Raw genomic sequence first — 27,753 nt, forward strand, 5'->3', positions numbered from 1 at the left:
AGTATGTTCATTATTGTCTATTACTGCCACATCCCTATTTATGTCAATTCATATAAATCAACAATTCATTCATCAGCTACTTTTTAAATACCTGATAGAAAGGCATGGCAGCACAGTGGTTAGCACTGCTGTCTCACAGCGTCAGGAACCAGGGTTTGATTCCCGACTTGGGAGACTGCACGTTCTCCCCATGTCTGTGTGCGTTTCCTCCAGGTGTTCCGGTTTCCACCCACAATCTGAAAGACGTGCTGGTTAGGTGCATTGGCCATGCTAAATTCTCCCTCAGTGTACCGAACAGGTGCTGGAATGTGATGACTGGGGGATTTCCAAAGTAGTTTCATTGTAGTGTTAATGTAAGCCTATTTGTGACACTAATAAATAAACTTTTAAAATGTGGCAGCAAATATAATTCATACATTTTACAAAATTACATTCATAATTTTTTCTGCATTTTGCCCAATTTCATCAGTGGAAGTTCTAAGCCAAGCCAGGTCTTTTTTTTAAAAAAAATGTAAGCAGCTTATCCAGCTCAAATGCGATTTTTTTTCAATGAATAAACCTCAGGCAGAAACACATAATACCTTCCTCGAGGAAGCAATTTCCATTTAAACTTACCAAAATTAATAGATCTGATACACTTTGAACTCTTGCTACTATTTGACTTTTCTTTACTACTTGCATGAAGGTAGTAGCAATCAGGGTGCAAATATAAGTGTAAGAGTGCATGTATTCCCATACCAACTAAGATTATCCATGAAGGACCACCATTCCATATGGATATACTATTTTTTGGGGCGGCACAGTGGCACAGAGGTTCACACTGCTGCCTCACAGCGCCAGTGCCCCAGGTTTGGGTCACTGTGTGTGTGAAGTCTGCACATTTTCCCCATATCTGCGTGGGTTTCCTCTGGGTGCTCTGGTTTACTTCCATAGTCTGAATTGGTTAGGTGCATTGGCCATGCTAAATTCTTCCTCAGTATACCCGAACAGGCAACTGAGTGTAGCGACTAAGGGATTTTCAGAGTAACTTCATTGCAGTGTCAATGTAAGCCCGCTTGTGACTAATAGATAAACTTTAAACTTTACGTTATAAGAAATTACTAACTTTATGGGGGTGGGGGATTACAAGGTGAAAATAATAATTCAAGTAAATAGTTGGTTAATCAAACATGAATGGCACACAGCTTCTGATTGCACCCATTCGACAAAGACAACTTCTTGGATCATTGTTTCTGAGTTGTTTTCATTTCAAAAAGAAAACAAATGTTGCGTAGGTAAAGCAAATCATGGTCATTAATTCGTCAATTTTTTATGCCTGAGCCAGGATAAAATTTACCTAGAACAGATGGCCATCAATTTGTCCTTGTAAGTCGATAATTAAAATGAGTATTACGTGTCCTTAAGAAACATTTTTCGCAACTACACTCTGAATAAGATCAATCAATTGTGGCAATGTTTGATTTGACTCAAGCCACAAAAGGGCCAGGTTACATCTTCATTGATCAATGCCTTCAATCAATGGTGCAAGCAATTCACACAGTAAAATGTACAATACTAAAGCCGTCCTTCCGGACTACAGGTGCAATAGATTTTTCCATTTCCAAGTAACCTTGATATCATTTTCGATTACAGTTCCTTGCCTTAGTGAAGGTGATTTCCAATTGTGGAAACAAAATGTCAATATCCATTTCTAACTATGAATCAAGTTGCAAGAACGCAGTATCAAGAAACAGCTGAAAGCACCAGATACTGCAAAGACTATGGGCCTTGGTAATATTCCAGCAATAGTACTGAAGATTTGTACTTCAGAGCTAGCCACAGCCCCAACCAAGCTGTTCCAGTACAGTTACAACACCAGCATCGACCCAACAATGTGGAAAATTGACTGGATATATCCTATACACAAAAGGCAGGAAAAATCCAACCCAGCCAATTAACATCTCATCAGTCTTCTCTTAATCATCAAGGAAGTAATGGAAGGGGATGTCAACAGTGCTATCAAACAGCTCTCACTCAGCAATATCCTGCTCACTTATGCTCAGTTGGGTTCTGCCAGGTTCACTCAGCTTCTGACCTTGATACAAACAAAAGTTAAGGTGGTGAGGGTCAATGCCCTTGCTATCAAGGCAGCATTTGACTGAAAGTGGCATGAAGAAGCCCTAGCAAAAACTGCAGTCAATGGGAATCATTGGGGTACTTTCCACTCATTGATATCCACTCATTGATATCATATCTAACACACAGGAAGATGGTCTGCAGCAAGTAACTCACCTCCTGACTACCTCTTGCCTGTCATAGAGGCACAGAGTCATACAAGTTTACAGCATGGAAACAGGCCCTTTGGCCTGTCAATGCTGCCCAGTTTTTACCGTTAAGCTAGTCCCAATTGCCCACACTTGGCCCCTTTATACCCATCTTACTCATGTAACTGTCTAAATGCTTTTCAAAATACATAATTGTATTCACCTCTACTACTATCTCTGGCAGCTCATTCCAGACGCTGGTCTCCCCTCTCATCTTAAGCCAGTGCCCTCTAGTTTTAGACTCCCTGACCTTTAGGAAAAGATGTTGACTAACTACCTTATCTATGGCCCTCATTATTTTGTAGACCCCTCTATGATCACCCCTAAGCTTCCTACACTCCAAGTCTATCCAGCTTCTCCTTATAACTCAAACCATCAAGTCCTGGTAGCATCCTAGAAAATCTCTTGTGCCCTCTTTCTAGTTTAATAATATCCGTTCTATAATAGGGTCATCAAAACTGTACACAATATTCCATGTGTAGCCTTACTATGTTTTGTACAACTTCAACAGGATGTCCCAACTCCTGAATTCAATGTTCTGACCAATGAAACAAAGCATGCTGAATGCCTTCTTCACCATCCTGTCCACCGGTAACTTCACTTTCAAGGAGCTATGAACACGTACCCCTGGATCTCTTTGTTCTTTAACTCTCCCCAGTGCCCTACCGTTAACTGCCCTTGTTCAATCTCCCAAAATACATGATCTCGCATTTATCTAAATTAAGCTCCATCTGCCATTCATCAGCCCACTAACCCAATTGATCAAGATCCCATTGCAATCCTAAATAACGTTCTTCACTGTCCACTATGCCACCAATCTTGGTGTCGTCTGCAAACTGACTAACCACATCTCCTAAATTGTCATCCAAATTATTAATATAAATGACAAATAACAGTGGACTCAGCACTGATCCCTGAGGCATATCTCTGGTCACATGTTTCCAGTTTGAAAAACAACCCTCTACAACCACTCTCTGTCAATTGCCAAAACACTGAATGCATTCAAGAAGCGGCTGGATATCGCACTTGGGGCAAAGAGGATCAAAGGTTATGGAGGAAAAAGCAGGATTAGACTATTGAGTTGGATGATCAGCCATGATTATAAGGAAAGGCAGAGCAGGCGCAAAGGGCCAAATGGCCTCCTCTTGCTCTTATCTTCTATGTTTCTATGTCTTCTGTCATCAAGCCAATTTTGTATCCAATTGGCTACCTCACCCCTGGATCCTGTGAGATCTGACTTTATGCAATAACCTACCACGCAGTACCTTGTCAAGGTACATGTAAAGCACATACAGACAACATCGACTGCACCACCCTCATCTACCTTTTGGGGATATTCCTTCAAAAAACTCGATCAAATTCATGAGACATGATTTTCCACTCACAAAGCCATGCTGACTGTCTCTATTCCGTCTTTGCCTCTCCAAATGTCTGTAGATTCTGTCTCACAGAATACCTTCTAACAACTTATATTCTACAGATGATAGGCTCACCAGCCTGTAGTTCCCAGGCTTTTCCCTGCAGTCCTCCTTAAACAGAGGCACAACATTTGCCACCCTCCAATCTTGAGGCACCTCATCCCTGGCCGTCGATGATTCAAGTATCTCTGCTAGGGCATCTGCAATTTCCTCCCTAGCCTCCCTCAATGTCCTTGGATACATTTCATCAGGTCCTGGGGAATTATCTACCTTGATGCGCTTTAAGACTTCCAACACCTCCTTCTCTGTAATATGTACATTCCTCAAGACATCACTATATATTTTCCCAAGTTCTATAACATTCATGCCTTTCTTAACAGTAAATACTGATGAGAAATATTAATTTAGGAACAAAGAACAAAAACAGCCCGGGAAACAGGCCCTTCGGCCCAACGAGCCCGCGCCGCCATCTTAACACTACCAGTCCCCCCCTCCACCCATCTCTTGTGGAATGCTCATAGATGACCATGTTGATCCTTAAGGGGTCCTATTCTCTCCCTAGTTACTCTTTTGCCTTTTATGTATTTGTAGAAGCTCTTTGGATTCTCCTTTGTCTTATCTGACAAAGCAATCTCATGTCCCCTTTTTGCCCTCCTGATTTCTCTCTTTACTCCGACATCCTCTATATTCTTCAAGGGATCCACTTGATCCCAGCTGCCTATGCATGTCATATACCCCCTTCTTCTTCTTGACAGGGCTTCAATATCCCAAATCATCCAGGTTCCCTACTTCTGCCAGCCTTGCCCTTCACCGTAGTCGAGCTATCCACTTGCTCCATCTCAGTATACCCATTGCATTGAGATGGACTTGGCCAGGTGCTTAGACGACCTGCATTCATTCCAGTTCACACATTACTCATTCGGTGAACTGAATGACTACATCCTTTGCAACACGTATAAGGGTAGATGTTCTGTAAGGGCATGAGATTCTTTTCCGGGGGGCACGGATTTCCCATCTCTGACCCTGACAGCCATGGGATTTTTGTGTTTCCAAAAGGCTTCTCCTGCTTATCGAGATGTCCACTTACTCTTGGAGTCAATTTCACAACGAGGAATAACCACAATTGTTATAAAGCATGGCTGCACAGCAATCAATAATTGGAACGAATGGAATTAATCTCACAAGACTGCACTCTTACGTTGATAGCTCACTATTGTCACTGTTGTAACAGTGATTCTCCTAACATGTCTCAGTTGTGCATTATTCCTAATTGGGAATACAAATTTCAAATGGGTGCCCCTTTAATTGGCTCCCAGTGTTGACACTCCTCCCAGGTGCCCTAACAGCCCTCCCGAGCAATATGGTTTTAAGATTCAATTGCAACTACTCCATTGCTTGAGGTCCCAAAATGGTAGCCCTCAGGTTTCATTACCAGACTACCTTCGACCCTCCCTATGGAATTGTGTAAATCCCTCCCATCATCCTGGAGAGGCATAATGTTTCCCTCCCTCCAATACACTCAGTTGTCCGGATCAAATTAACTCTGGATCAAATTATTAGATTAGTTAATATACTGTGTTACCTTGTGTTGTTTGAAGTGGATGTTCTTCTGCCTCATGTAGAACTTACCACTCCACATCTTGAGGTCTACTGTACTGTGACACATAGGAGCCTATCTCCATAAGCCGATTGAGCCAAGTACATGTCAGAGACTCCCCAAATCACTGTGATTAAGGTGCTGATCACACCCTCCACACAACAGACTGACAGTGGTCAAGAACAGTCTTTCCGAGGTCAAATCACTACTTAAGCACTTCTTTAATCAGCCATTCTGTTTGGGATTCCCTTGGGATTGCTACCCTTGACTCATTTTACTATCTGGCAATGAGGTTTTTTGCCCCTAGTTTCATACCCCCTCCAGTTGTGTGTCTATGTTCAAAATTCTCCAGTTTTCTCCACCACAACTCTCAGTCAAGCCTTTGCCCTCCAAGCCTTCAATTGCCCATGTCTTGTCTCCCCAACCTAGTCAAATCTTTAATCCTAGAACCACCACCGCCTTCCCACTGGTCTGCTATATGGAGTCGTACCTGAGTGAGCCACCTGAGGTCAATGTGCTGAAACCTGGCGCAGAGTCTGTGAAGGCACGAGCACAGTGCAATACAAGGTCGATGAACTTACTTCAAAGAGAGGAGCAAGTTCAGTTCACCAAATGTACATCGCTTAACCCAGTCTAATTAACAGTCAATGTGCCTTTTTCATCCAGCGTTGTGGCATACTGTTGTTCAGTGATCTGCCTTGATCATGAGCATTCATGATATTCTAATGTATTCAAATAACCTTCCCTAAATGCTTCAGTTGGAAACGCAACCAATCATTGACGACTGGAGCAGACAACTGCAACCTGTTTTCTCGCCGATGGCTTTTTGTCTCCAGCAATATATTTCCATCCTGTTGGCCATTATGTTCACTGTGGGTGACTGCATAAAATTCCAGCTATTGGCCCAAATTTTCCTATTAAGGTTGGAACCACTGGTTCTTGGTTTTGGTCCTGTTTAGCCAAAAGTATACTAACTTACCTTCCTCTGATTTTTTTCTGGGCAATCTTCCAGTGGAGGTTTTTTCCAAACTAAAGTCTGACAAGTTACCAGGACTTGATGGCCTGCATCCTCAGGTCTTTAAATCAAGAGGTGGTAGATGTTTTGGTAATTTTCCAAATTTCTGTAGATTCTAGAAAGATCATATCCTTTTGGAAAATTGTGGATGTAATTCCTCTATTCTGCTAAGGGTGGCATGGTGGCACAGTGGTTAACACTGCTGCCTTACAGCACCAGGTACCAAGGTTCAATTTCAGCCTTGGGTGACTGTGTGGAGCTTGCACATTTTCCCCGTGAATGCATAGCTTTTGTCTGGGTACTCTGATTTCCTCCCACAACCCAAAGGTGTGCAGGGTAGCCATGCTAACTTGTCCCTCAGTGTCCTAAGATGTGTAGTTTAGAGGGATTAGTGGAGTAAATATATGGGGATAGGGTCTGGATAAGATCACAATCTATCAGAGAGAGTCAGTACAGTCTCGATGGGCCAAATGATTTGCTACTGCACTGCAGAGATTCTATGAAATAGTCAAGAAAGGAAGAAGACAAAAGCAGGAAACTGCAGGCCAGTTGGTCTAACATTTGTTCCAGGGTATATGCTAATTTAATTTAATCTAAATCTATCATTTTCGCACAACACTTTGAAATCTTAATGCAATCAGACAGAGCCAACATGGTTTACTGAAAGAGAAATCATGTTTGACTAATTTATGGGACTCAGTTGAGGAAATAATAGATAAAGGGATAAGTGGATAAAGTGGATAAAGGCGAACCTGTGGATATGGTATTTTTGGATTTCTAAAGACATTTGCATCAGAGATTACTACAAAAAACAAGAGTTCATGGTGTAGAAGATAACATGGATAGAGGATTGGCTTCCTAACAGAAAACAAAGAGTAAGGATGAATGGGTGATTTTCTGGTTGGCAAGCTGTAATAAGTGGAGTGCCACAGGGTCAGTGAGACCTTAACTATTTACAACTTACATCAATTACTTAGATGAAGGATGGAATATATGGTTGATAAATTTGCTGATGATACAAAGAAAGGTAAGAGAGTAAGTTGTGAAGAGAACAACTTCTTTATTCATTCAAGGAATGTGCACTTTGCTGGCTAGGCCAGCATTTATTGCCCATCCCTAACTGCCTTAAAAATGCCTTGTTGAATCGCAGTCCATACGATATCGGTGTGCCCACAGTGCTCTTAGGAAAGAGTTCCAGGATTTGACCCGGTAACAGTGAGGGAGCGGATAGTCAGGATGGCGAGTGGCTTGGAGTGAGACTTCCAGGTAGCACTGTTCCCATGTATCTGCTGCCCTTGTCTTTCAATATGGTAGTGATTGTGGGTTTCAAATGTGCTGTCTAAGGAGCCTTGCTGTGTTCCAGTCGTGAATCTTGTAGATGATGCATGCTGCTGCTACTCTGTGTCAGTGATAAAGGGAGTGAATGCTTGTGCAAGGGATGCCAATCAAGTAGGCAGCTTTGTCCTGGATTATGTGAAATTTCCTGACTGTTGTTAGAGCTGCACTCATCCAGGTAAAGAGGGAGTATTCCATCACACTCCTGATTTGTGCCTTGCAGATTTTAAACAGACTTTGGGGAATCAGGAGATGAGTTACTTACCATAGGATTCTTAGCCTCTGACCTGCCCTTGTAGACAGTATATGATCAGCCACTTCAGTTTCTGATTAATGATAACCTGCAGGGTATTGATAGTGGGGGGATTCAGTGATGGTAATACTATTGAATGTCAAGGGGCGATGGTCAAATTCTCACTTGTTGGAGATGGTCATCACCTGACACTTGTATGGCAGAAATGTTACTTGCCACTTGTCAGTCCAAGCCTGCATATTGTCCAGATCACATTGCATTTGGACATGGATTGCTTCAATAGGAGTCACAAATGGTGCAGAACATTGTGCAGTCGATCTTTATAACTGAAGTTCCTCTTCTCTTGAACCATTCTCGTGAATCTTTTGCTCTCTCTCCAATGCCCTCACGTTCAACGTTCAGTTGGGTCGCTTGAGTGTTACAAGGTAGCTAGGAATGAGTTAAAGGAAGGGCTTAGGAGAGCTAGGAGGGGGCATGACAAGTCCTTGGCGGGTTGGATAAAAGAAAACCCCAAGGCTTTTTACTCTTATGCAAGAAATAAAAGAATGACCAGGGTGAGGTTAGGGCCAGTCAAGGATAGTAGTGGGAACTTCTGCATGGAGTCAGAAGAGATAGGTGAGGCATTGAATGAATACTTTTCTTCAGTGTTCACTAAGGAGAGGGGCCATGTATTTGAGGATGAGTGTGAGATACAGGCTGATAGGATGGAGGAGGTAGATGTTCTGAGGGAGGATGTATTTGCAATTTTGGAAATCCTGTGGGTTGATGTGCCCTGGGCCAGGTGGGATACATCCTAGGATACTTTGGGAGGCAAGGGATGAGATTGCGGACCCTTTAGCTTTGATCTTTGGGTCCTCACTGTCCTCGGGGATAGTGGCAGAGGACTGGAGAGTGGCAAATGTTGTTCATCTCTTCAGGAAAGGAAATAGAAATGACCCTGGTAATTATAGGCCAGTTAGTCTTACTTCAGTGGTCAGTAAGTTAATGGAAAGGGTCCTGAGAAATAGGATTTATGACCATTTGGAAAGATGCAGTTTAATCTGGGATAATCAGCACAGTTTCATGCAGGGTAAATCCTGCCTCACAAATTTGATTGAATTCTTTGAGGAAGCAACTGAGTGTGTGGATGAAGGTAGAGCAGTTGATGTCATATACATGGATTTTAGTAAGGCGTTTGATAAGATTCCCCATGGTAGACTCATGAAGAAGATAAGGATGCGTGGGATAGAAGGAATTTTGGCTGATTGGATAAGTAACTGGCTGTAACAGTCTGACTGGACTGGAGGCCAGTTACCAGCGGTGTACCACAGGGATCAGTGCTGGGTCCTCTGTTATTTGTGATTTTTATCAATGACTTGGAAGAGGGAGCTGAAGGTTGGGTTGATAAATTTACTGATGACACCAAGATTGGTGGAGTAGTGGATGAGATGGAGGGCTCTCATAGGCTGCAAAGAGACATTGATAGGATGCAGAGCTGGGCCGAAAAGTGGCAGATGGAGTTTAACCCTGATAAATGTGAGGTGATTCATTTTGGTAGGACAAACTTGAATGCAGGTTACAGGGTCAACAGTAGGGTTCTAAGGAATGTGGAGGAACAGAGAGATCTTGGGGTTCATATCCACAGATCTCTGAAGGTTGCCACTCAAGGGGAGCCATGAAGAAGGCTTATAATATGTTAGCATTTATTAACAGAGGGTTTGAGTTTAAGAGATGTGGAGCTATGCTGCAACTATACCAGACGTTGGTGAGACCACATTTGGAATATTGTGTTCAGTTCTGGTTACCTCACTATAAGAAGGATGTGGAAGCATTGGAGAGTGCAGAGGAGATTTACCAGGATGCTGCCTGGTTTGGAGGGTAGGTCTTAAGAGGAAAGGTTGAGGGAGCTGGGGCTTTTCTCTTTGGAAAGGAGGAGGATGAGAGGCGACTTAATAGAGGTTTATAAGATGATGAAAGGGATTGATAAAGTGGCCGTGCAGAGACTATTTCCTCAGGTGGATGTAGCTGTCACTAGGGGGCATAACTATAAGGTTCATGGTGGGAGATATAGAAAGGATGTCCGAGGTAGATTCTTTACTCAGAGAGTGGTTGGGGTGTGGAATAGACTGCCTGCTGTGATAGTGGAGTTGGACATTTTAGGAACTTTCAGGCGGTTATTGGATAGGCACATGGTGCACACCAGAATGATAGGGAGGGGATAGCTTGATTTTGGGATTGGACATAGCTCAGCACAACATTGAGAGCCGAAGGGCCTGTACTGTGCTGTAATATTCTTTGTTCTATGTTCTATCCTTCCTAACGTTTGGCACCCAGAACTGGACGCAATACTCCAGTTAAGACAGAGTCAGTGTTCAGTACAAATTTAACATAACCTCCTTGCTTTTATAATCAATGTCTCTATTAATAAAGCCTAAGATGCTGTGTGCTTCATCAACCAGCCATTTTCAAGGTTTTATGCCCATATACACACAGGTCCCTCAGCTCCTGCACACTCTTTAGAATTGTACCTTTTATTTTATATTATCTCTCCATCTTCTTCCTACCAAATGACTTACTTAAAATGTAACCACATGGCAATTCGTCTGCCACCTGCCCACTCATTTGTCTATGTCCTTTTGACATTTTACACTATTATCCTCACAGTTCAAAATGCTTCCAAGTTTTGTATCGCCTGCAAATTTTGATTGTGTCATGTACACCAAGGTCAAGGTTGTTAACATATATCAGGAAAAGCAAGGGTCCCAAAACTGACCCCTGGGGAACTGCAGTACAAACCTTCCTCCAGCCCAAACAACATCCATTAACCATGACTCTGTTTTCTGTCATCAGCCAACTTTGTATCAATTTTGCTACTATAACTTTGCTTTCAAATCTGTGGTGTGCCATTCTATCAAATGCCTTTTTGTTCCTGATCAAATGCCTTTTAGAATCTGTATGCATCATCAGTCATAATACCCTCATCAACCTCCCATTACCTCTTCAAAAAATTCCATCAAGTTAGTCAAATACAGTTTTCCTTTAAGAAAGCTTTGTTATTTTCCTTAAGTAACCTACATTTGTCCACGGTCTTTAACTTGTTCCAATTATTGTTTCTAGAAGCTCCAGCACCACCAAAATTAAACTGATTGGCCTGTATTTGCTGGGTTATCTTTATAGCCTTTTTTGAACAAGGGCTTAATATTTGTAATTGTGCAGTCTTCTGGCAACATGCCTGAGTCTAAGCTGGACTGAGAAACTTTGACTGGTGCCTCTGCATTTTGCACTCAATTCCTTCAGTATCTTTGGATGCATCTCATCCAGTCTTGGTTTAGACAGCCTGTCAAACATCTCCTCCTGATCAATTTCAAACGCTTATAATGTTTGAATCAGCTCTTCTTTTACTAAATAACATCTTCCTTGGTAAAGACAGATGCAAAGTATCCACTTAATCCATCTGCCTCTATGCATAAATTCCCCTTTTGTTCCCTAGCTGGCACCAATGCTCCTTTCACCACACTTTTACTATTTGTGTGCCTATAGAAGACTTTGAGATTCCCTTTTATGTTGGCTGCCAGTCTCTTTTCAAACTCCCTCTTTGCTTCTCTTCATTGCATTTCACCTCCCCTTTCAACGTTCTATATTCAGCCTAATTCTCAATTTTCTATCTGATATCTGTCATAAGCAAAATTGTCTTCTTTATCTTATGACTCTCACCAACTTTTACAGATGCACCATAGAAAGCACTCTTTTTAGTTGTATCACAGCTTGGAATGGCTCCTGCTCTTCCAAAGATTGCAAGAAACTACAAAGGGTCATGAAGGAAGCCCAGTCCATCACTCAAACCAATCTCCCGCCCATTGACATTGTCTACACTTCTTGCTGCCTTGGAAAAGCAGCCAGCATAATTAAGGACCCCACACACCCCGTCATAGTCTCTTCCACCTTCTTCTGGCAGGAAAAAGATACAAAAATCTGAGGACACGTACCAACCAACTCAAGAACAGCTTCTTCCCTGCTGCCATCAGACTTTTGAATGGACCTAACTCACATTAAGTTGATCTTTCTCTACACTGTGACTATGACTGTAACACTACATTCTGCAGTCTCTCCTTTCCTTATCTATGAACAGTATGCTTTGTCTGTATAGTGCGCAAGAAACAATGTACCAATACATGTAACAATAACAAATCAAACCAAAATAAGTTTTATCCCTTTTGTCATTCAGGGAGCTCTGGATTTGTTTGCCCTACCTTCCTCTTTCAAGGGCATATACCTTGACTGAACCAAATGACCTCTTCTTTGAAGATAGTCCATTGTTCATCAATTAATTTTGTGCCAATCCTTGACTCCAATTTATTCAGCCCAGATCTATTCCCATCCCACTGAAAATGCATTTACCCCAAGTGAATTATTGTTTCTCTGGATTATTCTCTGTCCTTTTCCACAGTCAGCCTAAACTTTATTATATAATAATCACTGTCCCCTAAATATTCTCCAACTGGCACTTGATCCACTTGGCCCACCTCATTCCCAAGAACAAGGTTCAGCAATGCCTTCATTCTCATCTGATTGGAAACATACTGCTGTAGAAAATTTTCCTGGACACACTCCAGGAACTTGTGCCCTTCTCTGCCCTTACCATGTCCATCTATATTTGGATAATTAAAATCCCCTGTTATAACTACTCAATAATTATTGCACCTCTTTGTTTCTCCACAACCTTTCCAATAGTTGGTGCCATATGGAATACATTGACCAATGCAATTGCACCTTTTTCGTTCCTTAGTTCTGCCCAAATAAATCCAGTCTTTAACCTGCTGAAATATCCCTTCTCTCCAACATTGCAATGTTCTCTTAATCAATAGCACCACTTCTCCCCATTTTCTTCCTTTCCTACCTTTCCTAAATACCTTGTATTAAAGAATATTTAACACCCATTCATGTTCTTTGAGTCGGGTCTCTACATTTGCTCTTCATATTTAAGGAAGGAAGTATGTGCATTGGAGACAATACAGTGGAGGTTCAATAGACTGGTCCCTGGGATGACAACACTGTCCTCTGATAAGAGGATGGGTAAATTGGGCCTATATACTCTGCAGTTTAGATTAATGAGAGGTGATGTCATTGAAACATACAAGATTCTAAAGGAGCTTGACTGGTAGACATAGAGATTGTTTTCATCAGGTGGGAAATCTAAACCATAGGGGCACTGGCTCAGATAAGAGATCGATCATTCAGGAGAAATTTCTTCACTCAAAGTGTTGTCAATCTTTGGAATTCTCTGCTCCAGAGGATTCTGGATAATCCATCGTTGACTATATTTAAAACCAAGATATATTTTGGGTCTCTTGGGAAACTAAGGGATCTGGAGTGTTTCAGAATCAGGGTGAGCCCAACTCTGGATCTAAGGTAAAGGTTTACAGCAAAATACAAACCATTTTGCAATATACAAATGTACTCTAAATTACATGCCTTTCCAAGAATTTGGTCTATCGCTGACACTTGGAATTCCTATCCAGAAGGTACTCAAACGTGGAGCACTGTGAGGAGCTTTAGACATCAGATCTACTGCCAGTTTGAATCTATGCCACAGCTTAAATTGAAGTTGTGTTTCAGGTTTACCTAACATATTTATGCTAAGCCTCTTCCTAATCACTTTATTTCAGGGCTGTTAGAATTCAAGTTTGCTGCCAAAATAATGAAAAGGTAAATTGCAAAAGCAAACCTACATTTCTTATGAACTAAACTGAGATTAGCAACCTCAAGGTGAATCAAATAGTGCATGACATAAATACCACCCTTTCCTATAATAAGTAGTCCACTGGGTTCTCCATCCAATCAATTGTAATTATTATGCTGCTTTCAGGTTAAATCTTACAGTGATAATATATATATAAGCAGCTCATTTACCCAATATTGACCAATATGTTGTCCATATGTAGATAATTGGGACCTGGTTATGGCTAACTGTATTTTTGGTTAACAAGTGAAAAACGTGTACCACCAAACTTGATTTCAATACACTTGCATAGCAGAAGCAGTGGATGCCAAGGTATTTTCTTCAATAATTCTCTTTTGCAAAGCACCCCCTGCTCTGATAGCTATCAGCATAAGTAACTTTCCCCTACTCTCTCTTCATTTCCTTCATGATAATTTTGAATTTATGCTCCTCATTCATGAAAGCTCCACCAAGAAAATAATCTTTCCTTATTTGCCTTCAAACTTTAATTCTCTAGACATTTCTCATAAATATAATCTTTTATTCCTGGAACTGAACTTTACACTTTTACTCTCTCACGACCACCACATTGCATGACATATTTTACAGTCTGAAGACTGGAGGACATGAAAACAGAGCAATTGAAAAATCACCATATGATGGGGCAGAGTTAAAATGGTTTTATGAGCAGGAAATCATGTATGACAAATCTATTAGAGTTTTTTTAGTATGTGACTAGCAGGATAGTTAAGGGGAAACCTGTGGATACATCATATATTTGTATTTTCAGAAGGCATTCCATAAGATGCGATACAAGAGACAGTCGAATAAGATTAGAGCTCATGGGATTGGGGGTAATATATTAGCATAGATCAAGAATTGATCAACAGACACAAAACTGAGAGCAGGAATAAATGGTTCATTTTGAGGTTGGCAGACTGTAACTAGCAGTGGGCTGCAAGGATCAGTGCTTGGGTGTCAGCAACTTACCATTTATATAAATGACTTAAATGAAGGGACGATGCATAATATTTAATATTTGCAATCGACACAAAGCTTTGTAGAAAATTAAACTGAGGAGATGCAGAGAGACTGCGAAGGGATATAGACTAGTTAAATACCTATGTGGAGCTAGGAAATTGAACACTTTGGTAGGAACAGAATTCTTTAAAAAGTGGGACGCTAGTAAATGTTGATAGGAAAGGATCTTAGTTGTCCTTAGACATAAATCACAGAAAGTTAACATGTGGATAAAGGAATCTATTAGGAAGGCAAATAGTACGTTAGCCTCTTTTGGATTGGAGTCTAAGAATAAGAAAGTCTTGTTACAAATCTATACCGCTTTGTTGAGATCACATCTGGAATACTGTGACTAATTTTGACCTCTTTATCCAAGAAAGGAAACATTTGTCTTAGTGGAGGTGCAATAAAAGGTTCATTAGATTTATTCCTGGGATGAAAGGGTTGTCCAATGAGGAAAGATTGAGTAGAAAGTGCTTACACTCTCTAGGATTTAGAAGACTGAGAGTTGATCTCATTGAAGCATATAAAATTTTTAGAGGACTTAATTGGGTAAATCCTGAGAAGTTGTTTCCTTTGGCTGCAGTGTGTAGAACTAGGGATCATAATAGTCTCAGGATAAGGGGGCTGCGAGCAGGAGAAATTCTTCACTTAGATAATCTTTGGAATTCTCTAGATGCTCAACTGTTGTGTACATTCAAGATGGAGATCAAGAAATGTTTGAGCGTGTGGGAACCAAGGGATCTGTGGATTCTGGGGAAGTGCCGGAAGATTGGAAAATGGCAAATGTTACGCCATTGTTTAAGAATGGGCCAGGAACTGGCAAATGGAATTTAATGTTGGCAAGTGTGAAGTTGTCCACTTTGGTAGGAATAATGGTAGGAAGGACTACTACTTACATGGTGAAAAACTGCAGCATGCTACGGTGCAGACGGACCTCAGGGTCCTTGTGCATGAGTCGCAAAAACCCAGCCTGCAGGTGCAGCAGGTGGTCAGGAAGGCGAATGGGATGCTGGCCTTCATAGCGAGGGGGATTGAGTATAAAAGTAGGGAAGTCTTGCTGCAACTGTAAAGGGCACTGGTGAGGCCGCAGCTGGAGTACTGTGTGCAGTTTTGGTCGCCGTGCTTTTGCAAGAATATTTTGGCTTTGGAGGGAGTGCAGAGGAGGTTCACTAGGTTGATACCGGAGTTGAGGGGGTTGAGCTATGAGGAGAGGCTGAATAAACTAGGCTTGTACTCATTAGAGTTTAGAAGAATGAGGGGAGATCTCATTGAGACGTCTAAGATGATGAATGGGATGGATAGGATAGAGGTGGAGAGGCTCTTCCCGCTCAGAAAGGACAGTAGGACTAGAGGGCACAGCCTCAAGATAAGGGGGGGATAGTTTAGAACGGAGTTGAGGAGGAACTTCTTCACTCAAAGGGTGGTGAATCTCTGGAATTCTCTGCCCGTTGAAGTGGTGGAGGCTGCCTCGCTAAATATATTTAAGACGTGGGTAGATAGGTTTTTGATAGGCAAGGGGATTAAGGGTTATGGGGAGAAGGCGGGAAAGTGGAACTGAGCCACATCAGATCAGCCATGATCTTATTGAATGACGGGGCAGGCTCGAAGGGCTAGATGGCCTACTCCTGCTCCTATTTCTTATGTTCTTATGTTATGATATGGCGGGAAACTGAAGGCCATATGTAGGTTCACTTTATACAATAACACAGCAAGCTCCCTTCCTGTGTCGAATATCTGGGTACAAATAACACCAGGCTACAGTCAACTTGGGTACACATAACACTAGGCACTAAGAGTACTCAGACTTCCAACTTCAATTATTTGCACAAGTGAGAAAACAATTAGAGCAAAGCATTGCAAAGTGTTCTGTCGATTCATACAAAATATAAGTTATAGTTCAATGTTACTTGCTGTTTGGAATTTTGTTATTGAAAGGGTCTTATTTTCATCCTATGGCCAAAGCTGTAACACAGTGTTTATAGAACTAAACAAGATTTAGATTAGTCACTTATCCTGAGTACTCAAGCATTGGCCTCACTGAAGGCATTGTTTGCTAATAAACATTTTCTGCTACTTGACAGAGATGTTTGTCATAACTTAATAGTGGAATTACAACTTAATTTCCTATTTTTTCCCTTCTGCTTCACTGTTTGTCATATCCCTCCACTTTTGTGTGGTCAGCAGATATTAAAATCTTGTTTCCTACACTCCAGTCCAAATCTTCTTCATGTCGCGATAACAAAATTATACCAATCTAGGTCACAATATTTAAAACCTCATTAATTTGAGCGACATTGTTTAAATCCAAACTTTTATTTTCTGTCCATCAATCAAATTCCAATCCATCCTCCAAAATGCCCTTTATTCGATATGCCAATTTTGGTTATATGTATCTTGAGACAACTTGCTCTGTTGATTGCTCCTTTATATTGAATGGATACGATCAGCATCTAACTAGTCTGTCAACTTCTTGAAACTCTGTTCATGTAATATGAACATCACCTGGGCATTTTCCTTCCACATAAGCTACTTTTTGTTTATTCATAAAGATAATCTCTTATTGGTTCCCTCGTTAGATTCTCTCCAAGAATATTCTATGACGATGCAATCTGAAGAAAGTATATCGTACCGGGGGATACAAATCTAAAGAATCAGAATGGGAGAAAGAGCAGTACTTTGCATTACTGAATAAGCCATCAATTACAACAGGGATTGGACAATAAGAGAAGTAAATGGACAGCTATAAATACAAATTTGGTGGAAGATTATATATATGGGTGATAATGTTATTCATTATGGGGATCTGTGCCGTAACCAGGTATATTAGAGCAGGGGAGTTCTCTCCTGTGTCCTGACCAATATTTATCACTCAATAAACATCATATGACCTGCTCATTGCTGTTCATGGGAGTTTGCTGCTGCTGCTGCTGCTGTGTTTCCTACATCACAACAGTGACTACATATCAAAAGTATTTCATTGGCTGTAAAAGCACTTAAGATGTGTGGTAAACATGAAAAGCACTATATAACTATAAGCTGTCCTTTCTTTGTTATTCATTACTTTAATTAGCTAGTTTAATTTTACCATTTATACTCAATTGACAATCACTCTCCTAGTTCAGGAATAGGAATACTGCAACTCAAAATGTTTTTGCATCAATGAGCTCTGTTCTCTATAATCAAAAAATATAGCCCGAAAAGTATACAATTTGAAAAGTCATTTTCTTTTCAGATGTTTGCTGATCTTTATTTCTGATCTCCAGTTTTCTCTTTATTCATGAAAATGAAAGTCTGACAATGAAAGGCATGTTGGACCAAACTCAGTGCATGCAGTTTCATATTAAATTCTGGTCAAAATCTTAACAATATCCCATTGGGAATAATTAATGCAAATCAAATGGGCATAATGAGATGTTCTTCCTCGATGTTAAGTTTGGTTTAGTCCCCATTGGTGTTCAGAAAGATTTACAGCTGGTAGACTGTGGTTTTCATTTGCTACACTGTAGAGATGGTGTAAAGTTAATATATTATGTAAATTGATCATTTACAGTATCATTCCCAGCGTTCCAATGTCATGAGAAAATCAGAATGATTAGAGTCCAATGTCTCCATGATAAACTCCTGATCGCCAGTTGAAGAAAGAGACCAGAAAACAATTTTTACTCACTTTAGGACTCATTCACAAAGTGAAACACTACAAGTGTACAGCTCCTAACTCTATTCCCCATCATGAATGCCAGTAAGTGTTTCTTTACATGTATTCAAATAATCATTTCAATGAATGCCCTCCCCCTGTGTATATTTAACTGTAGACCAAAGAACAAAGAAAAGTACAACACAGGAACATGCCCTTCCACCCTCTAAGCCTATGCCGATCTTGATGCCCTAACAAACAAAACCTTCCCTTAGTCTGTATTCCTCTATTTCCTCCCTCTTCATGCACCCATTTAAATGCCTGTTAAATGACTAATGTGTCTGCTTCCAACACATCCTCTGGCAGCGTGTTCCAGGCACCCACCACTCTCCGCATGAAAAACTTACCCTGCACATCTCCCTTCAACTTTTCCTCTTTCATTTTGAACCTGTACCTCCTTGTAATTGACACATTCATGCTGGGAAAAAGCCTCTGACTACCCACCCCTATGCCACTCATAATTTTGTCGATTTCTACCAGGTCTCTCCTCAGCCGTCGTCTTTCCTGTGAAAACATTCTGAGTTTATTCAGCCTCTCCTCATAGCCAACACCCTCGAGGCCAGGTGATATCCTGGTGAACCTTCTTTGCACTCTCTCCAAAGCTTCCATGTCCTTCTGATAGTGTGGTGACCAGAACTGCATGCAATGCTCCAAATGCGGCCTAACCAAGGTTTCATATAATTGCAACATGATTTCCCAACTCCTGTACTTAATGACCCAACTGGGGCAAGCATGCCATATGTCTTCTTATTCATCTTGGCCACCTGTGTTGACACTTTTGGGGAACTGTGGACCTGCACACCTTCTGTATATTAATGTCCCTAAGGGTTCTGCCATTTATAGTATAACTCGTATCTAAATTTGATCCTCCAAAATGCAAGGGGCATGAGTAGCTATCCTCAATATCAGCAGAGTTTGTGACAATGGCATCAAAAGAACTTGAGCAGAACTGAGGTTACAGTGTGCCAAAGGAAAATGCTTCTGTAGTGGAGTCACAAACCAGACAAAGCAAACAGGTAATGCTTGTTGCAGGCTGTCATTACGGCCCCAGAGAATCATTCAAACAGGGTCTTCCTGAGGAAAATACCTTGACCCAACCCAGCTGTTTCATCAATTAATGATCTTCTGTGTTGTGTAGGGTTAGCATTGAGTCCTTTTCTTACAAATCCAGTTTTTGCTTTTACTGACAATAGAGTTGCCTATATCAGCTTCCAATGAAGCAAGATTTGTTTCCTACCAGTAAAGGGAGGGGCAGTGCCCAAGATTGCCTGAAAGCCAGCAAACTGCAGCAGAGGGCACCAGTACACATGTGCAGATCTCTCTGTTCTGTGCAACAGCCATCAGACATCTGATACTGCCTCCCCGCAGCTATATTCATAGGTGATCATCTTTCCCCCCACCCTCCATGGACCATCCAATCACTGACTGCACAGTAAGCAGCATTTCCCCACCCCAATCAGAGTTGCACAGCATCCTCTGCCCCCTTCAAACTCTGCCTCCTCCCAGTAGGCCCTGCACCTCTCAAGTCCCATCCTCTTGGCACTGTCCGTTGCTGAGTGGGCACTGCCTATGTGGGCTGTCGGTGGGCAGAGACAGGATGCCAGACACTGCCAGGGTTCCAGGTTGGCACTGCTCAAGAGGACCCCCCTTCCCCCCCAACCTCCCAGTGGGCCTCAATGGCTTTCGGTCTTACCAACAATGCCATCACTACAGGTCCCCATTGATGGGAATCATACATGATCATCACTGTGAGACCCTTCACCAGCGAGACTACTAATGCAAGTGAGCTTGGATGACTAGCAGAGTGAGAACTTTCTATTCCAGGAATCCATAGGAGTCAACGGCACAAAGATGGCCATTTGTCCTATTTTCATTGTGTAGGACGTCTGCTGGAGCAAATCAAAATTAGTGTGTGATTTTTTCATAGACTCTTGCTATATTCTGTTTCAAATACTTATCAATTCTTCTGCTCAAAGATGCCATGATCTTCATCTCAATTGCTGCCTGTGGTGTAGAATTGCATGTTTGAACAGCTCTCGGCATAAAGAAATTTCTAACCTTTCAGAATTCCCTTTTCACTGTTAGCATCATTGTTTACAATATTAAGGAGCAGTTTATGTGATGAGGCAATATCATGATTTTAAGATCAGTGCATGATAAAATTATTTGTTCACCTAAGTTATTTGCAGTTCTTTCTGCTTCTGTCTTCTGATCATTGAATTTACATAAAATATACTCTACAGTCATCTCAACAATTTCCCTTCAAAAATTTTATATTTTATTTTCCCCAATCTTTCCTAAAATGTGCAAATGATGCTTCCTTGTCAAAGCTCAACATCTTGGCATTATGATTTGAAACAAGGGATCATTTGTCATCTCTCATTCTTTTGCACTGTCTCCTGCATCTCATATGTCACAGGCACCTAGTCAAAATGCCAAACAGAGCAAACATTTAAAGCTGTATTCCATTTACTAATCTCTTTGGAACACTATTTTAGTTTATTTTTCCAACAGCGTCCCTTCATGATTGTGTTTTTCATTTTCAGTCAAAGATTACAGCCACTCATTTTGACAAATCTTCCCAGTGCAGCCTGCATTTCGTTATATTTGTCATATTTTGTCATAGATTTTACTTCTGCCTATTATAATAAATGCCTCTTATCTGGTCACCTCAATGTACTAGAAGAAACGCTAGTCAGAAACCTACAGACAAATAATAGGGCAGAACATATGCTGAACAAGTTAAAATTGCTTTGGTAAAACAAGAAAACTAAAGATGGCAAGTATGGTCCCAGAATATTTTCTTCATTACTGTGATAATAAAAGTGGTGAGCAGCAAGTAAAACTGTAAACAGTGGAAAGGAAAAGTATTGATCAAAAGGGAAATATTAATTTATCAGTTAATCTAGTACAACAGATATCCGGGATAATTATGAAATCCATTTGAATTGGTACCCAGTGAATCTTCATTCCCTTTCATTTAATGCATTGGCTATGCCAGATCATTCACATTCACTCATTTCTATTCTATTTAGGTGATTAACTGCATCTGACAGACATTTTAAAAAAGTAAGATGAGCACTTTCATAATAATGCTCATCTCATTTGTGTACAGATATGCTGTTTGGGGAAATGACAGTTGCCATAAAGTTTAATGAGCTCATGTTTAAGCAACTGCCTTAGCCAAAATAATCCTTAAGTATCCCTACATGGTGTGTCTATGGATACCAGCGCAGCTACTCTTCATAAGAACATAAGAACATAAGAAATAGGAGCAGGAGTAGGCCATCTGGCCCTTCGAGCCTGCCCCGCCATTCAATAAGATCATGGCTGATCTGTCGTGGCTCAGTTCCACTTTCCCGCCCTCTCCCCATAACCCTTAATCCCCTCTCTTATCAAAAACCCATCAACCCGCTTCTTAAAAATATTTAGCGAGGCAGCCTCCACCACTTCAACGGGCAGAGAATTCCAGAGATTCACCACCCTTTGAGTGAAGAAGTTCCTCCTCAACTCCGTTCTGAACTGCCCCCCCTTTATCTTGAGGCTGTGCCCCCTAGTCCTACTGTCTTTTTTGAGCGGGAAGAGTCTTTCCACCTCTATCCTATCCATCCCATTCATCATCTTATACGTCTCAATGAGATCTCCCCTCATTCTTCTAAACTCCAACGAGTACAAGCCTAGTTTATTCAGCCTCTCCTCATAGCTCAACCCCCTCAACTCCGGTATCAGCCTAGTAAACCTCCTCTGCACTCCCTCCAAGGCCAAAATATCCTTGCGCAGGTGCGGCGCCCAAAACTGCACACAGTACTCCAGCTGCGGCCTCACCAATGCCCTATACAGCTGCAGCAAGACCTCCCTACTTTTATATTCAATCCCCCTCGCTATGAAGGCCAGCATCCCATTCGCCTTCCTGACCACCTGCTGCACCTGCAGGCTGGGTTTTTGCGACTCATGCACAAGGACCCCGAGGTCCCTCTGCACCGTCGCCTGCTGCAGTTTTTCGCCACGTAAGTAATAGTCCTTCCTACCATTCTTCCTACCAAAGTGGACCACCTCACACTTGCCAACATTAAATTCCATTTGCCATTTCCTGGCCCATTCACCCAGCCTATCTTTCCTTCTCCTCCCTATAGACCCAAAGCAAGTCTTAAAATATAACATCAGTGTACAGCAGGATCTGCTCCTATTGTACAATTTAGAAACATAACTGAAGATAAAATTCACAGAGTTTGAGGTACAATGTCAAGTCATATTCATGTGCAAAGAATTTAAGAGTGCACTTATTTGATCAGGAGTGCAGCATTCAAGACGTTAGACAAATACGCTAATTATTTTGCAGTCTTGTAACTGCTAGTAAAGCATCACAAAACTGGGAAGCCAGGTTTGTTAGTCTCCTCTAACCAAAAGCAACTCATTGGGAAGCATATTCTTTGTCTGCCTGTTAGTACATCCACTCAGAGCAATGAAGGGCAAAAGGTACCAATTAAAGTGCTGAAATTTGGAGGGAGGCCATTTCAGGAATAGAGATGCGTTGGGTAGAACTTCTCCCAGCCACATGAATGCAACCTTGACCCCACATCACTTCACATGGTGAGAGTTTTTGCTTCTTGTGTTAAGGTGCCCACATCAATTTTGTTGCCAATAAAGCTGAGGAAGGGACACAAGGCTGAGAAGGGATTTTTATCAGTGGCCCCAGTCACAGTATAAATAGACTGGTATTACCAACCCAAGAATAAAAATTCAAAAAAATGGTACTGGAGTATATTAACAACAATATCATGAAGTTATAGAATCCTTACAGTGCAGAAGGAGGCCATTCAGCCCATTAGGTCTGTACCAACTCCCCGACAGAGCATCTTACCCAGATCCTATCGCTGTGACTCCATGTATTTAACCTGCCAATCCCACTAACCTACACATCTTAGGACACTAAGTGGCAATTTAGCATGGCCAATCCTCCTAACCTGCACATCCTTGGACTGTGGGAGGAACATAGTAAGAAGTCTCACAACACCAGGTTAAAGTCCAACAGGTTTATATGTTGATATGCACAATCTTCTTGGAGACCCTCTCCACTTGGATCCGGCAGTTTGCAGTGTTGATGGTAGTCATGATGTGGAGATGCTGGCATTGGACTGGGGTAAACACAGTAAGAAGTCTCACAACACCAAGTTAAAGTCCAACAGGTTTATTTACTTTAAGCTGGTGTTGTGAGACTTCTTATTGTGTTTACCCCAGTCCAACGCCGGCATCTCCACATCATGACTACCATCAACACCGCAAACTCTGGGAGGAAACCAGAGCTCTGGGAGGAAATCCACGCAGGCAGGAGGAGAAAGCACAAACTTGATTTAGCTCAGTTGGCTGGTTAGCAGAGTGATGCCAACAGTGTGTGTTCAATTCCTGTACTGGTTGAGGTTATTCATGAAGGCCCCATCTTCTCAATCTCACCCCTCGCCTGAGGTGTGGTGATCCTCAGGTTAAATCACCACTAATCAATGCCTATAGTTATCTGGGACAATGGCAGTTTTACTTACTTTTACAGGAAGATGCCTTCCCCATTGTGCAAGGCAGAGCCATTCCCAAAATAAATATCTGGTCAAAATAATCTGTGGGTCATTAAACTGCAAAAGTAAATAACATTAAGGCTACACCAAAATTCAAGGCAACAAATCATTTAGAGTGCCTTTGCAGCTTCCAAGGACCTCTCCTACATACAAACCTGCTACCTCAAAAAGTAGATTAAACTGAATCCAGAATGTAGCAGCATTTCCAATGCCTCCCAGAATACGGCCATGTCTCATAGTTAAGCAGTGCTTTCAGTATCCTCATACCCAGATATCAGTCAGGATGGGATAAAATTTCTGTTTCTAAAACATATTTCTACTAAAGATCGAGCCACAACAAGGGCCAGAATTGTGCCACAATAATTCTGCTGTCAGGGTCAAAAACAGGAGCAATCCTGCTTCAGAACATAGAACCCTACAGTGCAGAAACAGGCCCTTCAGCCCATCGAGTCTGCACCGACCACAATCTCACCCAGGCCCTATCCCCATATCCCTACACATTTTCCCGCTAATCCCTCTAACCTACACATCCCAGGACACTAAGGGGCAATTTTAGCATGGCCAATCAACCTAACCTGCACATCTTTGGACTGTGGGAGGAAACCGGAGTACCTGGAGGAAACCCACGCAGACACGAGGAGAATGTGCAAACTCCACACAGACAGTGACCCGAGCCGGGAATTGAACCCACATCCCCAGAGCTGTGAAGCAGCAGTGCTAACCACTGTGCTACTGTTCAGCCAGCGGCGGAGCCGAGAGTGGGTTATTCCTGGCAGTGCATCCGGATCCCCTGTCCCTAATGAACAGCGGCTACCAATCCCAAGTGCTTCAAGAGGGCCGGGAGCTAAGTAGTTTTCAATAGTGAGGCACCAACTTGAGGGCTATGTGGGGTTGCTGGGCAGAAAGGTAACAGGGCGGAGATGGAGGTCACTCCCTGAGGGCAGGTGGTGCCACTGCCCTGGGGCCATGGAGTGCCGAGGAAGTGTTCCTTGGAGCTGCCGGGTTCCATTACAGTTTCCCTAACCAGTGGCAAACCTCCTGCGTAGGCAAGGTGTCCATGGACGTGGGAAGTGGCCCACAACCGTGTAAGGGAGCTCTTAGTGGGCGCTACATCTGTTCCCTTTCCTCCCACTGGTAAAAATGGCGGGTGGGAGGATGGCGGGCATTCTTCCACACCTTCCTGTGCCAGCCTGTCCACTTCCCAATCCACTGCCAAACGCCTGGTCAAAATTCCAGCCAAGGACTTTTGGATTAAAACAGTAATGTTCCAGAGATCATCAAAAGACTCAGTAAATGTACTCAAATGACTTGGGACTGGAGATGCAAATTGCTGTAGGTCTGAGTCATCCTCATAATGGGATTTATCAGGTGACTGGTAAGGTGATTCCTTTGTTCTCGCTGAGATCCGGTAAGCAGCAGGCTGCTGGAAATTAAATTGTTATTTTAATAGGCATAAATAAAGCGTTGATACTCTTTATAACAACTCATCCACACGCTACTATTTAAAGAGGTATGGACAGACCCTGTCATGAGCGCATGGGTCCCGCAGGTCAGTTCTGAACTGAACTAAAATTATTAATCCGGAGTTTCCATTAAACATTTCAGACTATCGTTTAGAAGTTCGGACTGGAAAAAAAGATAGTTTCCAATTTAACAAACGCTTAGGTTCAACCTACAGTCAGGAAAAGTCGTTTCCATAGGTGGAAAACACGGTGATCATTGATTCCTCTTAGCCGGCACACTATACAGCTAAACAAAAACTTTCGGAAGAGGGTGGCGGGAAGGAAAACGCCTACATTAAACATCACAGATAGGACAAGAGTGCTTCAGGCAACGCCTCATTTTGACGCAGGGAAATCAGTTACATAACAATCGTCAAAGAAGACAATTTTCTGTCAAGAACTGGACATTCAAACGATACAGTTATTTGCACGAAAGCTTACATTGCAACGAGTTGTAACATTGTAGCCGGAGGTTAGGGTGAGATAGGTACCCAACTGGCTTATTATTCAGAACGCTTAGAATTATCTATTAGTCACAAGTAGGCTTACATTCACACTGAGAAAATCCCTTACTCCTATAACTCCAAAAAGTTTACACATTGTATTAAATTTGTGGCCAAGCTTATTTTGACGATTCGCAGTTAAGAGCTTCAATGTTTGGTTTTGTTACTACTGTTACCAATTCCCAGAGCACATGTTTTATCCTGGCAGGGGACCCGCTGTTGGGAAGCAACTGCCTCGAACACTCCCTATTCAACATCAAACCGTGCACAGATGTGCTTTTGTGCCGATACTTACACCGCGAAATGATACATAAAGCATTTCCAGCCGCTGGGTCTTTCTAAGAAGTTGTACACATCTCCCTGCATGCTAGTCTTGGTCATGTAAGGACGGTAAAACCGAGTGGACGTGCTGTTCTTGCGCGTCTCCGAGGCGGCCATAGATGCATTATGCATGGGGAGAGTTGAATCCGGAGAATCCGCCGCCTCCGGATTGCAAGCAACGCTTGATCCATTATTAACCACGACATCTTCTTGCTCAAGTGAAACTGGAGAGTAGCAAGTGTCAGCCACATCCTCAGCCACTCCTAAAAACGCTGGGGCTTTTCGGTTCCCGTTGACAGTCAACAGTTGGGAACTCGAGCTTTGCACTTGCTCCTGGAGGTTGTGCATGGGGAATCCAACCGATGCGCCGTTGAGGTACGACATCCCGGTCTTCCCAACCTCGACTCCCGGTGGAACTGTCAGTTCAGGCGAGGAATTGCACCATCCATCCCACGGGATAGCCACTGCGGTCACTGCATGTGTGTGTGTGTGTGTCTCTGCTGTTAACACAGCGTTACAGGACTGGATTGGAGGAAATCACAGCGCAATGCCCTAGAAAGTCAGATTAAAAAAAGGATGAAAGAACAAACGCAGCTTCCAGCAATCGAGAGAAACGCCAATAAAAGTGAAAGACAACCGGTTGCTTAGTAAGGAGATGGAATTAGATAATCAATCTACGCGTAAGTCAGGCACGGGAAGTTAGTGGAAAGTATTAATATTAAATCATTCAATCCCACGCAACTCATTGTCTCTCTCCCGGTGCCCTGAACAAGATGCATTTTAAATAAAGTTAACTCGACGCGATTTTGTTTGCAAATATCAGAGTAAAAATTGAATGGAATGCTGAAGTGTACACATGAAGTGATGCAGAGGACCATTCTTTCTTTTCAAATAGTTCCGCCTCCTGTGCTAAACGGACTGGTGAATCTTCCTTCGCTGTCAAGAACTGAAAGGTTACCTTCCTTCAGTCGGGGCTGCAATCTGTCACTATCTCGGGCTCTCTCATTCATGCAATGCTCGAATGGGTTTATCAGCACACGCTCCGAACTGCCCTTCCCTTACCTGCTGCGGTTGAAGGAGTGGCCCGGAGCCGGCGGTGGGTAACTGCTGAAAGCCACTTGCTCCTGGCAGAGCGGGCGGGCTGCTCAATGTACAGGGTGCACCATAACTGATTCCTGAGACAGCGTGCTGAGCCACACCTCACAGCACCCAGCTCGCACATCTGTCACTGCAACTTGCATCCCCTCTTGGTCTCGGAAGTTACTGTACTTCAATATTGCGATACTTGAAATCTTCCTTATTATCGTAAATCTGGCTTCGCCCATTTCTTCAGCGTTGGCCCCTCTGAGTTTAGATACTTGTGTAAATCGCTTAGTTCCTTATATTCTATGAGCGTCATTTAACACCCCACATGTGCTCCAAATGAAAACGTGTTAAAACGTAAATCACTTTCCCATAAGAAAACATGTAATAAGGGTGGGTTACGATCCTGACCTGTAATTTTACAATAAAAACATCTTTTTT

General features: G+C 42.2%; 1 protein-coding gene across 1 annotated transcript in view; it reads right to left on the reverse strand.

The window, feature by feature from the left end:
- The window catches only part of kcnq1.2 (potassium voltage-gated channel, KQT-like subfamily, member 1.2), a 483,492-nt gene extending 456,731 nt beyond the window's left edge, over positions 1-26,761 (reverse strand). Inside the window, exon 1 of the mRNA XM_080191027.1 lies at positions 26,204-26,761. Within this exon, the coding sequence (XP_080047153.1) occupies positions 26,204-26,613 (410 nt within the window). The 5' untranslated portion in view covers positions 26,614-26,761. The remainder of the gene's footprint in view (positions 1-26,203) is intronic.
- Between the last annotated feature and the right edge of the window lie 992 nt (positions 26,762-27,753).

Source organism: Carcharhinus amblyrhynchos, chromosome 6, assembly GCF_965287045.1.
Source record: "Carcharhinus amblyrhynchos chromosome 6, sCarAmb.v2.hapA, whole genome shotgun sequence".
NCBI classification, from domain to species: domain Eukaryota; kingdom Metazoa; phylum Chordata; class Chondrichthyes; order Carcharhiniformes; family Carcharhinidae; genus Carcharhinus; species Carcharhinus amblyrhynchos.